General features: G+C 37.2%; 1 protein-coding gene across 1 annotated transcript in view; it reads right to left on the minus strand.

Moving 5' to 3' along the window:
• The window catches only part of kcnq1.2 (potassium voltage-gated channel, KQT-like subfamily, member 1.2), a 234,762-nt gene that overhangs the window by 160,769 nt on the left and 54,797 nt on the right, over nt 1-19,196 (minus strand). The window contains exons 11-14 of the mRNA XM_066724383.1: nt 17,371-17,397; nt 13,043-13,102; nt 11,258-11,372; nt 7,748-7,816 (exon numbers count right to left, since the gene is read on the minus strand). Coding sequence (XP_066580480.1) covers nt 7,748-7,816; nt 11,258-11,372; nt 13,043-13,102; nt 17,371-17,397 — 271 coding nt within the window. The remainder of the gene's footprint in view (nt 1-7,747; nt 7,817-11,257; nt 11,373-13,042; nt 13,103-17,370; nt 17,398-19,196) is intronic.

The following is a 19,196-nucleotide window of genomic DNA, read 5'->3' on the forward strand; positions in this document are numbered from 1 at the left end:
CTGCACCTAGAAGGATTGCTTGCTGTCTGCCTTATACATCTCAGGGGAATGTAAAAAAACGAATCCCTTCTAAATATTGGTCAGACTAAAACACTAATTGTTTGTGTGGATCCTCTGTAAAAAAAAATGTAACTGCTTAAAACATATAAATTCCGGCTTGCTGTCCAGGACTTCTGAAAGGAACTAATTAAAATTGTTTAGAAAAACAAGAAGAGATTGTGATGGTTGGCCAATATTAGGAGTTAACTACAAAACAACCTGTCATGCTAGAGTATACTATTTAAGATACAGAATAAAGTTAAACTGGAGAGACTTTGGTGCATTTTCAGTTAATAAAGCATGATTCCTTCTTAATATACATACTTCTGAGCTCCCTCAGGCATCAACCGGTAAAAGCCTCACAACACAGCACAGGTTGGACTCTACTGTGCAGACATTGCTGATTCACATGGTTAGTTTACTGGTATTTCCCATTGGGCGATACAAAGCTCGGCCAGGATTTCCTTTAGCTTGCCATTAAACAGCAATTCCTGTGGCATTATGCCGTGCCTGTAAACCTCTAAGATTATCAGTGAGAGCTGCATTAATCCAATCCAAGACATGACTTTCCCAGTGTGAAAAGCAGCAGACGGGTGGAGACTGCGCATTTCAGAGAATGCATGTCTGCTGTTTTCATCACTCCAGGGCCAAGATATTCATGACAAGATGCAGCTACAAGGCTGTTGACACTAGGGTCAGATATACAATCTCCAAATCTCCAAAGAGTTTGCTATCATGATGAAGCAGTTGTGAATGGTCTCTTTCAATTTGCATTAAGGAGTTTTCAAGTGATTGCGCTTATTTGTCCCACAACAGGGGAGGTTCCATAATCAGTTTAAGTAATTAATATCATCATTAAATCAATCTGACGCATGTGCTTTGGAGTGCAGTTTTGGTCTACTGGAACAATTATGGCAATCACTATTATAATTTTTTTTTTTTTTTTTTTTTGGTCACCACCATGCATCTGTCTGAAACAAAACCCTGTGTCACCTCTCTCTCTTTAGACTTGTTTCCCTTTCTTTCTACCTGCTCCCTCACTGCCAGAGACAAATAAGAAATATTCCCTCACTCAGAATATCCCATTGCTACAATATGGATTGCATATGCATTAAAAAAAAATGAGTACTGAATAGTACAACACTTAAGAAAAAATACTTAAAATACACAAAAAAATTTTTAGACCAACGCACATTTGACAGTCCAATTAACTTCAGTAGAGGCCGGATTAAATCAAAACTTTAACCCACTCGCTAATAGCAAACTACAAACCTGTACATCATAATGGTTACATTGATGATTAGAAGAAAGTGGCATCTTACTGAAAATGCAGCCACAACTGAGTATACAGTGAGGGAAAAAAGTATTTGATCCCCTGCTGATTTAAATAAATCCAGAAAAACGCATTTCAAAAAAGTTATAAATTGATTTGCATGTTAATGAGGGAAATAAGTATTTGATCCCCTATCAATCAGCAAAGATTTCTGGCTCCCAGGTGTCTTTTATACAGGTAACGTGCTGAGATTAGGGGCACTCTCTTAAAGGGAGTGCTCCTAATCTCAGCTCGTTACCTGTATAAAAGACACCTGTCCACAGAAGCAATCAATCAATCAGATTCCAAACTCTCCACCATGGCCAAGACCAAAGAGCTGGCCAAGGATGTCAGGGACAAGATTGTAGACCTACACAAGGCTGGAATGGGCTACAAGACCATCGCCAAGCAGCTTGGTGAGAAGGTGACAACAGTTGGTGCGATTATTCGCAAATGGAAGAAACACAAAATAACTGTCAGTCTCCCTCGGTCTGGGGCTCCATGCAAGATCTCACCTCGTGGAGTTTCAATGATCATGAGAACGGTGAGGAATCAGCCCAGAACTACACGGGAGGATCTTGTTAATGATCTCAAGGCAGCTGGGACCATAGTCACCAAGAAAACAATTGGTAACACACTATGCCGTGAAGGACTGAAATCCTGCAGCGCCCGCAAGGTCCCCCTGCTCAAGAAAGCACATGTACAGGCCCGTCTGAAGTTTGCCAATGAACATCTGAATGATTCAGAGGAGAACTGGGTGAAAGTGTTGTGGTCAGATGAGACCAAAATCGAGCTCTTTGGCATCAACTCAACTCGCCGTGTTTGGAGGAGGAGGAATGACCCCAAGAACACCATCCCCACCGTCAAACATGGAGGTGGAAACATTATGCTTTGGGGGTGTTTTTCTGCTAAGGGGACAGGACAACTGCACCGCATCAAAGGGACGATGGACGGGGCCATGTACCTTCAAATCTTGAGTGAGAACCTCCTTCCCTCAGCCAGGGCATTGAAAATGGGTCGTGGATGGGTATTCCAGCATGACAATGACCCAAAACACACAGCCAAGGCAACAAAGGAGTGGCTCAAGAAGAAGCACATTAAGGTCCTGGAGTGGCCTAGCCAGTCTCCAGACCTTAATCCCATAGAAAATGTGTGGAGGGAGCTGAAGGTTCGAGTTGCCAAACGTCAGCCTCGAAACCTTAATGACTTGGAGAGGATCTGCAAAGAGGAGTGGGACAAAATCCCTCCTGAGATGTGTGCAAACCTGGTGGCCAACTACAAGAAACGTCTGACCTCTGTGATTGCCAACAAGGGTTTTGCCACCAAGTACTAAGTCGAAGGGGTCAAGTACTTATTTCCCTCATTAACATGCAAATCTTTATAACTTTTTTTTATAACTTTTTTGAAATGTGTTTTTCTGGATTTTGTTGTTGTTATTCTGTCTCTCACTGTTAAAATACACCTACCATTAAAATTATACACTGATCATTCCTTTGTCAGTGGGCAAACGTACAAAATCAGCAGGGGATCAAATTATTTTTTCCCTCACTGTAGCTCTGTAGTTTTCGATTAGCGGGTGGGTCAAAGTTTTGATTTAATCGAACCCTACGTTAGTATGGCATTCCATACAGTGCTGGGTTCGAACTTACACTACAGTAAGGAATAAACCCATGATTCAAATATACCGCTCAAAACAATTAATTTTTTTGATCAGTATATATTTAATGTAATTGAGATCTAAATAAAAATACAACAGATCCAGGATAACAGGCTATGGGAATTATTTTTAATTTTTAAATCTTCCCAGTAGTAGTAGAATGCTGGATACAACTTTAAACATTAAGCTATAATTTCAAAAGCAGCTCAAAAAAAAGTAAAACAGACCAGACACACAGGGTCACCTCTGTATATAAACAGTTAATTCTGCAAAGGGATAGTAGTCATTAAAGATCAGAGCTAATACAGTCATTATTCACCACCACCCCTAAAAATGAAAAGAGCAAGAGAGAAGGAGAAGGAGAGTGTCAGTGATGCACTGACAGGAATCCCCTTCTCAGCAAAAGCTTCAACTACTGGATTTCTGCAGCAGGAAACTGCTAGAGGATATCCATATAACAGTGCATTTGAAGAAAAACAGAATTCAGACCAAAAGTGCAGCAATTTAATTATGGAAAAGTCACCGAAGCAAAGGATAACATAAATATAATTTGAACATACTCAAACGGTAGTAACTAAAGCAGGTGAGACTGCCTTTAGTCCTCCAGTTATAGTCTCCATATTTTGTTAGTTAGTTAGTTAATCTGAGCACAGCTTGGAAGCTGGGGAACCAATTAGGAAGCCATTAAAGCAAAGCTGCAGGTGTCCTCTTCAGACATTTATGAGTATTTGAAGAACTGAATAGAACCTCTAAAAGCAGCAAGAAGCCAACATAAATCTACAATGAAGTAGCAGAAAGTCACCTTGCCTCCAGTCACAATGCGGCACAGTTCTCTATTGCCTTTGGAAAATGGTTAAACAAAAAAGAACTGAGTAGTAAACTCATGACTTACCTCTGATTGTGCCTGAACTGTACATAGACCAAACCCAGGAACTATATATATTTATCTCCCACTAAACTTGGTCCATTAATAAAAAAATTTAATTAAATTAAATTAAAATCTGAATGAAGCTTTTGAGTCACTCAACTTGTCAAGGCACCTGCTCGGAGTACAAGTTGGTTAGGCCTTATTGCTGATTTGCTGATTCAAATGTAGGCCTGGAACTGGCTATTAAGACAGTTGTAGTGATACACACTTACAACTGAGGATTAAAACAAAAAAATGTACAATACAAAAATAAAAATTAATAGAGTGGAGGAAAACAAATTGAAATACCTGCTGTCGAAATAATCTAAGGTAAACATCATAAAAAAAAGGAAATCTAACCAAAAGTCTTTCGAGAGTGATTAGTAAAATGTGAATAAGCCATTTGCTGCCTTTTAAGGACTAAACATTCAATACCTTAAAAAAAAAGAGTTAGCAGCACATACCTCACACTAGTTTTAAGGCAATGCCAAAACTAATAAACTGGCCAGGCTTTAGGACTGTGAGCATGTTTTAATATCAGTGTAATGAGAATAGATTGGGTTAGCAAGAATCTCAGATTAGAAAAACATACAGTATACAACATTGCATTGTAATTATAAGCTAAATGGCCCCGTTTCTCACAAATATTTTGATAGAGAAAGAAAACTTGTCTCTCAAATTTCCTCTGTAAGTCATAAAAAAATAAGTAAAAAAATAAGTAGGTATATTTTTATAAAAATTTAAATGCTGCCAAAAAATAATGCTTTAAAACAAAACAATTTCTTAAAGAAATGCTCTCAAATGATTTTCCTTTGAAGGACAAATTTGAAATGATTGTGTTTCGTAAATATTTTTCATCCAGAAGCTGACGTCTCCTTACTTTTCCTATTTGTTTATGCTTGGAAATAAAGCTTTATTCACTCCAAATTCACAGTCCTTAGGGTTATTTGTCATGGCTGATGTGAAACTATTCCGATAACAATAGTATCTTGTCTATCCATGCAAGATAAGAGTATACCTCAAGTTGAAACTCGAGTGAACTATACAAGAAACCCACTCAATATCATGTGCAGAAATTGCTTCACCAGTTCTATAGTATTCCATTTTTCCCTGCCTAGAAATAGCCTTTTGCTGTTATGATCTGTTCCATTTCTTCTGATGCCTGAGACCAGAAAACAAAAAATAAAAAAGACTAAACTCAATTTTAATCTTATTTTAATCGCAGTCAGCATTCTGGTGACCATCTCGCAGCAGTGCAACACATACCGTGGGGGGATTTTAAAGCAAAGAGAGAAACCGCTGCATTGCTCAGCATTCTGGTACAAATGCTGTTATTCTGTGATAAATAGAAAGGAGGGAAGCAGCTACTGGTAGGCAACACATGTTAAAAAGGGGTTTGGATTGTGTGCTCTTCCACAGTTAGCAAACTCAGCTGTTACAGGAGCAAGTGCAGTGGAAAGAAACAGGAACATCTGAAAATCATTTGACAGAGCATTGGAAAGCAAACGGAGCTGACATACCTAAAAAAAATGTTTTTCACTCGACTTCTATTGGAATTCAGCCACATAACCAAGGCTATTTCTGATGTATTCAAAGAATAATGCATGATTTTGACTTTCCAAAGAGTAAGAATAACTTTGGGCTATGGCATCACATAACAAATTTAGATTGGATGAGAGACCGGGCGGTAGTGAATTGCATAGAGTGGTTTAAAAAAAAAAGTTATTGAGGAATGGCTTCTCAGACCTCTTCAGTATAGTTGCCTTTTCTTTAAAACTTTATGGATGAAAACAAATGAACAAATAACATTAAAGGACACTAATTATCAGTTCGTATTTGCAATACACAGCCTCGGGCAGTAGACTTGCTCAGCGGATGCAAGGATTCGCTCGAGTTGTACTGGGGTTCTGCATGCCAGAAAAAGATCAGGGAAAGTGCAATTAACGTTGCCTCTCCTTCAGTGTGTGTTTACAGTAATTATAGACGTAAGCAGCCAGGAGAGAACTTGGCTAGGAGAGTAAACTATATAAAATGGGGCATGGTACCGTACAAGAGATGAATGTATGGGTTGAATGTCAAAAATCTTTTCAATGCCACAAGAGGGACACACATTATACATCCAATAAGCTGTTGTTGCACTGGTCATAATTAATGCCAAACTCTGATAGGCAGAGACTAAAGACTAAGAGATTATGATTTTTTTAATCATGCGGCATAAATGACCCTTGCTTTCAACACTGATATTTGGAGTTTTAGGATTTAAGGGGACTTAAGTTAAGTATTCGAAATAAACCCACACTGACCTAGTCCCTGCATATGCTTCTGACTAATTCCAGTAATGAAATGTGTTCTGAAAAAAAAATATATATATATCCTTGTCTCCTATCAACCAAATTGATTTTAGCTTGTTACAGTGATGTAAACAGAATACATTTGCGTGTGTAACCACAATAAAATGCAGAAAATCCATTTTGATCCAATTCCGATTCATCTCAAAGGGAAAGGGAAAAGTCAAGGCTGGTAAGTCGACTGTCATCGACAACATAACAGGCATAAACACTCCACAACTACACATGTGTTTCAAATTATGTATTGACACCAAAAAATAAGATAGACCACCATCAGACTGACCTACTTTCTACTGCTCAGCTCTACTATCGCCTTGCTCATTCTTATGAAATGTTCTATTTTGAGGTTTGTTATTTGGTTTTGTTTTGCTGCGAAGGACAGTTTCTGCCTAAAAATGTCTCCCAAAAAGCCCATCAGATACTGGACATGTATCTCGTAAATCTCAATCATCTATTGCCTAGGAATATACCTTGTGTTTGGATCAGATTAGGTTTACAGAATACTGCCATCTGCTGTCTTGAACAGACATCGAAACAAACTCATTGTGCAAGGCTTCCCAGTGCTCCAGTAAATCAGAATAAAATGATTTTCAAATTACCAGTATTGGCTGTCTCACTTCCCATAGGGCCTTGTGTTTATGCTCTCAGCATCGGCCTCATAAACAACAAATATAATAGTCTTCTATTCATGTTCAGAGCAAGATATAATGCTCTTAATACAACCGCAAATTCTCATATTATTGATTAAGTCCTGGGTGTGTATGTGTGTTTCTTCACATAATATTTCTGAACTGTTCTTTATTAGCACTTCATGACCACATGGCAATAAATTGGGTTGGGTTGGTTGAATAGAAAACGACATAGTAATCCATCCAGTAACTGTAACGGAAGCAAATAAAGCTTTCAGAGGAACATTGAATTATAATCAAAATTCGGAGGCAGTATTAGCCTCCCATAACATATCTATGCCAACCCCACATCTGTCAAATCTGGTGACGTCTACTCTAAAGAAAATACAAAATCTTCTTAATAAATAGTTCAGTTAATACGTCCTATAAGCTTTCTGCTTAGACCACGTCCATTACCCAATAAAAAATAATAAAGATATGTGCGAATGGCCGGGGGCTTCACCTTCAAGGTCTATATGTGTTAATCGTAAAACTGTGCAATTTTGTTAGCTTTACAACGTTCAGTGTATACTATTTCTTTGCTCATGCACACTCGGTCAAAGGAGTTCCACACAGTTTTATAACCATAATATACAGGCTGATATTGCAGCAGCATTTCTGAGGTTTAATTAAAGTAGAAACAGACACTGATTTTACTGCAGCCATATTATATTGTAAGTAATGTGCACATACTGTAAACATGACATGTAATGTAATAAGTATTAAATTATATATGGGTCATATTACACTAAGAAGAGTGGGGGGGGTGGGGGAGGCAGTGCGCCAAGCAAACAAAAAGCATAAACCCATAAATACCTTGTTGAATTCAACTGCTGTGTGGAGAGCGAATCCTGGACCTTTGCCATGAACGGACGTGTCAACAGACTGTAAGAGAGAAGCATTTGACCTCCTTTACAAAAGCCTCAGTTAGGAACATGGCATGGCGTTTGAATCTTTGTGGAATGCAGAAAAACCATAAACATGGGATTGGATTAGATGAGGGGACAGACAAGGGACCAGTGTCACACGTGATGACGCTAGGGAAGCGGGAAAATACAGGATGGGGAAAAATGCAGCCATTCTCTCATCATCTCTTCAGATCATTATCATTCTAGCATTTTGGAGCATCTTCCTCAAAAGTTGACGACCAAAGAACTGAAGCAACACTAAAACAAAAAAAATAGTATAACTCAATTCCCTTTTTCCCTGTTTTATTTGCATGAGAACTCACCATGTGGCACTGTTTTCCTTGCCCCCTAATGTAACTATTGAACTTGAGAAACACTGTGCTCTGTTCCATAAATAAGTCCTGGCACCTGTGAACTGAACTATGGTTTGCAGTGTGCAGCTGTATTTCTCAGGAGAACTAACCACTGGCCAGACTGGGCTCCACGCCACAAAAACAAAAACAAAAGACCAAAGCTGCGGTCACCTGCATACGGAATCAAATAATAAAAGCTGGAATTGCAGGGCTTTGAAGTCTAGACGGTCTCTGTTTCCTGAGTAGTACACTCACAGAGTTAGGTGCAACTCACACGGTGTCAAAGGTTAGAAGAGACTGAAAACGTCACAGCGAAATGACTCAGTCACTCACTCACTCATCTCTTCACCAGCCTTTCTTAGCCTGGTCGTTGAGGCGTGACTGTGGCAGCTGTAAAAGCAATTTGTATTTGGTGTGAAGGCCCCTTGCAGGTTCTCTTAGTTTCTCTCAACCCCCCTATATTGGATTTAAATGGCCAAATCACAAGCAACAGGGGTAAAAAAATAAATAAAAAGGTTCACATGAATCTTTAAAAAGGTCTCCCCATAAGACAATGCAACATCGCTGTCTACTGAATTGCAGCAGACAGCTGGAACTGACTTGTCAAGTAAAACAGGAGACAAAATTGATGTAAAGCATGATACCAGTTCTGAGCAAATAACCCAGCGTGGATACAAAAGGCATAAACCTATACCACTGATGACTGGGCAAAGGTGCTGTAGTCAATGATAAACAGAAAGGGAAGATAGCCCATGTATTCTCAACCACCCTATACTGTATCATTTAAAAATAAAAAATAAGTGTTTAATGACACTATGTAAGTATGACTCATTATGCCCATTTCATGTTTACCTTTTTTTTATTATTGATTGTCTCAAACCCAGACAAAAATCGAACTGTAGAAGACATTTTGAGAGCATGCTGTACTGTTTTTACGAGCATGTTGTGCTGGTATATAACCACCAGACAAAATGTAGTTGCCAATTAAAATTACACAACCTGCTACACACTACACAATGCTGCCCATTTCACTTTGATATGAAGATATCATGGTTTCATTTATCCTGCAGTTAGACACATGAGAAGGATACACCTGTGGATAAATAATTGGAAACTGACTAACATCCTTCTCTAGCCAAGAAAAGAGAAAGACTCCCGACACAATTATCAGAGAAATGACGATTCCAAGGTTTGTTAGCATTGGATTATGCAACACGTGTAAAAATATATGTAAAAATAAACAGAATAGGATTAGAACTCATATGAGAACGAGAACGAATCCACACGGTTTTCACAGTGAAGCACACAATTAACACATTAGATCAAGATATTTTCTAAATAATTATGCCAAAATGTGTTGTCTTTTTCTTATTCTTGGAATCAAATAATATTTTGCTGTCACAGTCTGAAAAGTGATTTACCACAATGTGAGAATCCTTTGTTCTGAGACTCCGAACTCTTATGGATTTCTTGTGGAGCGAAACCAATTCCTCTGGGTCAAAGAAGAGCAGGAAATGACAGCCCGAATGACGCAAAGTAACAGCTGTATTCAAACCGAGGTATACACAAAGTATTTCTGCCCTGTGCACTTTGAAAGCTGGGATATATTAAGTGCTGCTTGCACCAGAATGGTTTCTCATCACTAAAAATGATGTATGACTGTTTTTAAAACAAATGCATTTCTATGCAAACCTTTTAAGCCACACATTTGGTAGAATATTTGCCTCAACCAACTGGAAGTGCTAATACTTATGAAATATGGAAATCACAGCTTATTTTGTCTTGATATACTATAAGACTACTGCAAAGGGGAAAATTAAAAACATAATAAAGTGGAAATATATGAAATTATATGAAATCGACCTGTACTAAATTATCGGTCTTTACCAAAATCTATGTATTTCTTAAGACATGTCTAGTTTGATCTTACATATATTAATTCTGAGCCTTCTTCACCTAACACATCAATAGTTAGGAAATACAAATGTCTTAAGCAATACTAACAGAAATACTATTAGTACAATTAATGAGCCTGATGTGTCTCTTTGTTAATTACATTTCATAACAGGAGGGAACAGTCCTAAAGATACAGGTCCTCATTTTTCTTTTGGACAAACTATGGGGATACTGTCACCCATACTTATTGATTTACAGGGGCAATTAGCTCTGTTTCCTAATAGGTATTTTTATTTGAACATTTTTTTGTTATTGTAGAAAAATGAACTTATGTTAAATCCAGGAAAATGTTAAACGTATGACAGATATTTCACCACAGCCAAACAGTTTCAGTTAAGGTGAATTTGTCTATATATTCTTCAGTTACTGAAACTGCTAATTTGTAGCACATGCTCAATCAATGTAAAGGCATTGTTTTGTCATTTCACTGTCAAGACGATTTACCTCCTGAGGCCAATCCAATAAAAGTGGATACAACCTCATAATGTTACTTGGTCATCAATTCCATGTTTCTGACAGCTTACAAAAGCTTTCTGTATAGCAGTTCTGCTTGTTGCCTTTCTGTTGCATGTGCCCAGACAACCCCTGCTTTAGATAATTCAACAACCTTTGAGAGAAGTAGACCACCTTGGGGCTTTACACAATGTTGTGAAGTTACAACAAAATATATAATACCCATTACATGGCCCAGAAGCAAAGTCAGTTGTTGTTTTCCGCCCTTTTCCTACAGCCTCTGAGATTGGCAAATCTGGTCAAATGTCAAATGACTACCCTAACTTCCTATGCAAACTTACATTCCCCAATCATTGTATGACCTCTAGCCTTAACACTGGCACTTGCTGCTGCTTGGCAAGATAATTCCCGATTTAGGTCACAGTTTCAGTCCACAGAGCAATGCAGAAATAAAATGCAAACAAAAATTGGACATGAAAGCCTCAGCATCTTTGCATGAAGAACAAACGTAATTTGACATTTTTAGTTTTCTCACTAGCACTGTACACAGTGTTCATCGCTTCAGTTAGAGAAAACAAAAAAGGCTTTTAACCAAAACCATTCACCCATCAAGCTGTCAATGGAGGAGATGCTAAGAGCTTGTGAAAGTTACTTACTGTGATGCATCAGTCACCACAGGCAGGGGGATATCTTCGCCTGCAAAGTCCATGTCATCAACAAAGCTATTCGTTCGGGACATGTCCAGTGGAGCACCTTCAAGTCTTTTCTTCACTGTATTGTTTGAAATATATTGGGGAAATAAAATAAATAAATAAATAAAAACAGCATTAAGTTACCATCATAAACCCAGTTTGAACCAACACACATTTTACATGACATAAATCCTTTATACCATCATCTTGAAGTCTAAGAAACTCACTGCAAGTCATCCTTTGTTGTTGTTTAATGTGTTTTTATTTTTATACTAAATCGCATTTCAGTGAAATAGTTTAAAAGCAGAGCATATTCTCCAATTTTAAGATGTTCCAAATTCAGATTATTTTAAATATAGATATTGTATACTTCTGTACATCAAAACATTGATATTTCTTTTTACAATGTCCCATTAAGACACAGGATTACCAATGTACAGTTATAGGAAAGCACAGAAATGATCTACTAATGAAAATATTTTATTCCCTGCAAATAATGTGTTAGGTATTCATTTGTTTTGTTAGCTGTTAGATGTGAAATGTCATATAATGTTAAGTATAAGATAAAATATATTGCTAACTTAAAAAATGCAACACTTTTTGTTAGAATGGTCTAACCATTTTAAAAGCACTGATGAAAAGCACTTAATGATCTTATAATGAGTCGGCTGAAGAACCCTGTCATTTACTGAGCCATTCCGAGGCCTTCAGTACACGTGCCTGGTAAGAAAGTTGTACGGTCAGTTCCTAATTGTTGAAATACACATTATTGCGTAAAGCTAAAATGGACCTGTCAATCAGGACTCCACTTCCCTGCCATAACTATAATGGGGTTATTATTCCTGGACCAAAAGGATTTTGGTTGGTGCAGGTTCCGTGATGGTGAAAAACATGGTTATCAGTGTGCCAAAAGGAGATGGCAAAGCTTTAAGTTTCCATTTCAGCACACATGCTGCCATGTGAAATGAGTGCAGCAGTACAGCTGGTCTTAAACAATGTCTAAAGATCAGTGAAGCAGGATTGTCCATTACAACGTCCCTTAAAAGTATGACGATGTGTACAATGGTGGTAGGATGTATTGCCCCGCCGCCACACTCACTCCTGCTCACAGTGGTATATCTACTATGACAAGAGCGCAGAAGGAACCTCTTGTGTAAAAAAGTGCATGGCTCTAGTCAAGTTCATCTAATTTTCCACACATATTCCCTTAACAAAGGAGGATCTGTTGACCTGTTTGTTATTTAATGTTGAAACTTTTTTTTTTAAGCATTGATTAAACATTGCCTTCTCTCACGTTCGTACAAATGGGAAATGAATGCTGGACAAAATAGTAAATATCATTAGCTTAGGTTAAGTCCTTTCCTTCTAAAGAAATTCAAATTCTGCCAGTCTTCTATGAGACAGTTAATAAAAACCTTGTTTTTTGTTATTTCCTTTTCTGATGCATAAACAGAGATCAGACATCAAAGGCAGACGGACAATATACATTTTCTTTCCTTCTTCCTTGCATTCATTCGTTTCTTCTTTCTGCTTTTTAAAATCCTGGAATTGTGCTCTGGCAACAATGCCATTATCCTGCCATAACCCTTTACAAGGCCACAAATCTCTGATGTAAACAGAGCAACAACATCACTGTTTTAAAAGACCTCCTTGCAAGTAGTCAGTTTGTGGTACAACCCATTCATATAGCCTAAGGACTGGGATAAAGATGTATTGGGCAGTCTGCTATTATCATTGATGGAGATATACCTGGAGAGGAGGGGCAGCTTGAGGTGCAGATGGAGAGAGAAGACCAGGAGAGTTGCCGGCCTGCATGCAAGCAACACATCACAGGTAGAGCCATAGAGGAGTAAAGAGACAGCAGAAAGGAAAACAAACAGGGACTTATTATCGGTTGCAATAATTACAGAATATTTCCACGTTTTACAGAACAGAAAAAATGGAAACAGTATCCTTCCCTTCCAAGCAGATTTAGAATATGATTAATGGAGAGAAATCACTTAATAAACATATTAAGTGTATGAAGTGTATGAAGTATTTTGAAAAGTTTGAAAATGCAGCTGACATGGTATATACTACCAAACTATATATGTATGTATGTGTGTATATATAAGGAAATGGGAAGATCTAATTTCAAGAGTGTCACAATAATCTTTTGATTTCTTACATGAGCTCTCCCTCTGCGTTGATTTGCTGTCCGAAAATATAACATTTGACTTCTTCAATTATCTTTCATCAACTTGACTTCAGGTTCATGAATAAAGTTCATGAATCATTAAGTTTGAGTCCGGTTTTCTTACTTGCATCTTGAGAGTTCTTGAATTTGAACCTGCAGGTCTTCAGGTGTTTTTGTAAAGATGACTGTCATCAGCAAATCGTAGGTTGTTCAATTAAGTTCCATTTGTCTTGATATTTTTTTTTTCTTCCTAATCTAAGGTCTTGAACATTTCTTCATGTGTTGCCATGAAGAGTTTTGGGGAGATTATGTCTCCTTGACGTACTCCTTTGCAGATCTTGATCTTGTCAGTGTCTAGCTAGAGACGGATTGTTGATGTGGCATTGTTGTAGATATATTTAATAAGATTTATGTATGTTTCCCCAATGTATTGTTTTTTCAGATCCCTGATCACCAAGGTTCCTGGGTTTCCATTATAAAAAAATAAAAAATAAAAATGTGTTTTTCCATACTTTAAAAATAACAATACAATTACATATTCATAACCAGAACATACACAAACACAACAAATTGAGTTAAACAAAAGCTATTTTATTCAAACCTTAAGCACTGATATCAAGATTAGAGCCCATTGACAACCATCATTAAAAAACAGGCTTCATCATTTTAATATTTCATCAAAATAGCAAATCGTATTTACACTTTTTCTTTGCAGAAAAAAAGCACCATGATTTATGCAAAAACAGAACTGGGAGTGAAAATGGAATTTATCATCAACCCTTACTTAGCCATCATAGTCATCAGCATTTAGATTGCTATTGATGTAAAGCTGCAGCATTCCAGCCACTTATTCATCTTTTAGATGTTTGGAGTTGAGCACAGAAAAGTTTATTAAAGTATATTTAGGACGATGTTACGTACAATGCAGAAATCACACTCACTGGTAAGCTAAACATTCAAAATCCATTTATCAGTGTATTTCGTAGATAAGAAATAAAAAAATCAACAATAACAAAAAAAAAATTCTCTGCCAAACCAAAAATTCAGTTTTTCCACAGCAAACAGATTTCTAGAAACCGTTCTAATGAGTTTGTATATACTGAAATTCTTTCTCATAACCAATAAGCCCAGACACAATGGAAGCTCATATTCACTATATCTTTCTAATACTTCTCCGATGACTTGAATATCATTTTATCTGTTGTGATGTATTGAGGCCTCCAAGTCTTCTAGCAGATTCCATGGTGTTACTTATGATATTTTTTGCATATTTGTGATGCATCTAGGTCTTCTTGTTGGTCATGAAGTCCACTAAATAGTTTATTCAATTTGTACGTCTACTAATTTGTACTCCGCTTGATGATTCTTGAGGTTGATGGTGTGGATGTACTTGTTTGTCTTCTTCAGTGATGTTATTTTTTTCACTTTCATATCGAGATTAACACTACACCAAACCATTCTGTGGTAGCTTCCAGTACTGATTCTGTTTAGGACTTTTTATATATATATATATATATATATATATATATATATATATATATATATATAACTTATATATTTTATTAATTTGCTTGAAGAGAAATGTATTTTATGAATGCATACTACTAATGCTCACTTATGGCTCTGAAGCCTGAAAAAAAAAAAAAAATGGAGATTGGAAAATTACACTAAGGAGCATGGCATGATGCATGCTTGGAATAACAAGAGGAGAAAGAAATAAAATGGTAAAAAAAAAGTATGTGACATCATTGAAAGAGTATCAATGTTAAAATGGCAATGGGCTGGACACATTGTAAGAAGAAAAATATCAAAGATGGACACAAGAAGCTATAGAATGGGTCCCAAGAGATTAAAAATGACCTAGAAGAAAACCACATAAAAGATGGGAAGATGAAATAAGATTTACTGGTGTGACCTGGAGAAGAGACGCTGTAATGTGGAAATATCTTGAGGAGGCTTTCATACAGCAATGTATCAATAAATAATGAGTGTTTATATATTGTACCGTGTCAGGGGGTTACACCCTCGTCTGGTACTATGTGCAGTGTTTACGTACGTGATTAGTCCTGTTGGGGACTAGTTCGTCATGCATATCGGCGTATGTAACAGGAGTGCTAGGTGAACGTATTGGGATAGGTGTGCTACCGGCAGGGGGGTTGGACCTGCAGGGTAGTCACGCAAGGAGGGTATATATAGTGGGGTTTGGGTGGGGTTCACATAGTACGGCGCCCTATGAGAGAGGAGTTGCTAGGCGCTCTTTTCTGTGTAACCCTGTAACCTGTTTGCTCTGTGAATAGACCCCACTTCCTTAACAGTGATTCTTTACAATATGTTAAAGGGAATATTGTAAATACATTGTGACCCTCTTCCACCTTACAAAGGTATTTTCTTAAATATGACTATGGAGAATTTAAATTATTTCAGAAGAATTCAACAGAAAAACAAACACACCTTCACAGCATACCTTAAGCCTGGTGTTCAATGAGATTATCAGATAATTACTTAATAACATAATAGACATAATAATCATTGAAGCTGGTTTTGAAGATGATATACAGATTCTCATTTGGCTTGTGAGAGTAATTTGGAGAGACATTTTGTCTCTAATGAAAGATAAAGGGAAGCCAAACTTAAATGATCTGTGAGGACCATAGGATGTCTTAAGTGTTAAGTGTTTAAATACAGTTGATATAGTTGGGGGAAATATGAGGGAACAACATGCATATCCCTACTTAAATGCTAAAGGTATCCAGCAATTTACTCCATGGCCAAAAATCCTGCCCATGGACCATGCCTTTAGCCCCTTTAAAGGAGGCCTACAGAAAGAGTCCAATTTTGGTAAAGGAACTGAAACAAGTTTGAGCGATTATTTTCACCCAAGCAAAACAACTAAGCCTTTGGGTTTTTAATTAAGTTTGTTTTACATTGCAAAGTCAGGAAGCCAAAGTTATGCAGGCCCATTTCATTTTTTTTTTAAAGGCTGAACGCCGGGAGAAAAAGCCCAGTACATCCTCCAGTTTCCATTCAGCAAAAGCAAAAAGGCTTATCGGCTGTATAAACAACGCTGGCTTATTAATATCTTCCCTGCTTGCACAAACAGGTTGGTTTGGAAGCCCAGCAATGAAAACAAGAGGCCAATCCGATGCACAGAACCAGAGAGAGTCCATTCAGAAATTCGCAGACAGGAAGCCAGACAGATAAGCGATGCGATAACATGGACGTTGACTAATTGAAACAATGCTGAGTTTATTTTCGACCAGTGAAGTTCCACAATGGTTGCTTATCCAGCACCCTCCCCTCCCCCTCCAAGCTGGCTAAAGTTAAGAGAAAAGAAAACACTCTCGACGTACTGTACGGACGGAGCCACATGCCCGATGAGTAAAGGAGCTGGGGTTGCTTCCAGATTGCTCCACATTATTATAAAATGCCTCTGTCATTAATATGCTGTCTAGGTCATTACAAAATTAGATTTCCCTTTCTAAGTGTTCTTTCTGACTCTCTACTGTTGTCTGTGTTTTGATTGATTCGACTGGCAATGTGAAATGAGAAGACAATGAGTGAGAAGAGGTGGAATCCCAAGGATTGTTCATAATGTCTAAGGGTAATAAAAAAGTCTGTATGAATCTGGTCCCTTAAACCATTTTTTTAGACAATTTTTAGACCAAACCATGATGCTGGAGACTTTCGTTTAATGTATTTCAACAAAATAGGCCTTCCCTTTTGCTAAATCCCTTGTCCAAAAATATCTGCTCTATCCTTTTGAGCAGTGCCCCTTGATAAAAAAAATCAAATTTGCACATACACCATCATTTCTACAATACAGACTATGAAAACGCCAATATTTATTCCCTAGCTTCTGGTGATTACAACTGAAAGGGTGGTAACATTTTAAACAACCTACCTGATTGTCTGAATATCCTTGTTAACCCTGTGGAGACAAGGAAAGCATTTAGAATGAACAGTAAGGAAATGCATTCACCCACATTTTCACAACAATTAACATAGCATTTTTGATGCTTCACTGTCAGTCTTTGACAGGGACAGGTGGACCATGCTGGGTAGGAAAAGCTTTTGAGGGCCATGCCATGAAGACAAAGGATAACACTGTGTAACACATGTTTTTTTTTGCTCCTGGGTAGTACGTGTTATTTCCTAATTGCTTATTACTTTCAAAAGTATAGAAAATGGCTATTATTCCCCACAAACTTTGCTTTTGTGACCAGGACAGTGATATTTTGAAATGTAACTCTTTCCAATGAGAAAACGGGCAAATTTGTGTCTTTTCGTTCACATAAAGTAAAAAAAAAATAACATATGAATCCAAATTAACATGTAAAGTAATACAGTATTATCATAAAGCTCGAAAAACTACTCACTTCTAAACCTTTTGTAGTCATTTTTTAATTACTTTAGTATAAATACATGACTTGTGAACGAAAAGACACAAAGTTGCCCGTTTTCTCATTGGAAATAGTTACATTTCAAAATATCACTGTCCTGGTCACAAAAGCAAAGTTTGTGGGGAATAATAGCCATTTTATATACCTTTGAGGCATAAGCAATTAGGAAGTAACACTTACTACCCAGGAACAAAAATTGTGTTACATGGTGTAATTTATTCGGAACAAAATAAATACACACTGGCCCATGAAGACCTTGAGGCGATCAAAAGACAGAACAAAACAAGCAAAAAGTAATCTGGAAACACTGAGAACAAAAAGAACAGCCAAAATAAAACTGGCAAATCTAGGTTGTTCTATGACTTCTCTGATCTCTGACTCCCTATAGAGATAATGAAAGAACTGTGCTAATAGGCAACAAAGCATTTCAATGATTAATCCCCAGCAATGGTAACTCCTGAGAAATACTGGATTTGTTATTTAGAATCAGCATAACTTGTGCAACTACTTGATAGATTCAGGTTACTCAGTACATACAGGCTGATGTCACTTGATCTTTTAAAATGTAGACATTTCATCACAAACAAAAGGCTGATTTGAGCATTATAAGGCAAATGCAGGGGAACTAAACACCAAACCTTGAAGAAGGTCAGCTTTATCTATGTTTACCACATTTTGAGACACAACACCCGTGGCCATATTCAAGTAAAGCTCAGCGATACGCTAACATGTGCTGCAATGCTTAGCTCATGCAATTAGCTAGAGGACCTGCTCCTGTTTACTACAGGTTCAGAGAGGAATAAATGTTGCTTGAGCTACATCTGTAGTTAGTTTGTCTTTTGTTGTATCTTAAACCTCTGCCAACACAGTTTTCAATGTTTTATTTCACTCTGCTAATTATTTATTTACGAAGCAGATGGTACACAACCTCCAGTCGCTAAACTGTTTCTGTCACATAAGATACCTATTACAATGAGACTCAATTATGTGGGATTTTTAATATTTAACAGTAGAAGGCATAGGCATGTTGATTACTAAATTATTCTTTCAATCTGTTTCATTGAGGAAGACTAACAACAGGTAGACAGAGCGTTCAAATTCATATGTGGTCTAATCTGTTCATCGTTAATAGGTTCAAACCATTTCAAACTACCCATACATATTTAATAAAACAGAATTCTATATATCTGCATTACATTAAGAATATGGATGCATACTATTGAAAATATTATTACTTTACTTAGATATCAGGGAAGACATACAGTACAAATAATACAAGTCAGTCTGGTAATTGTTATCTCTCTGAAAAAAAATAGTGAAAGAAAAC

Source organism: Amia ocellicauda, chromosome 15 (assembly GCF_036373705.1).
Source record: "Amia ocellicauda isolate fAmiCal2 chromosome 15, fAmiCal2.hap1, whole genome shotgun sequence".
In the NCBI taxonomy this organism is placed as follows: domain Eukaryota; kingdom Metazoa; phylum Chordata; class Actinopteri; order Amiiformes; family Amiidae; genus Amia; species Amia ocellicauda.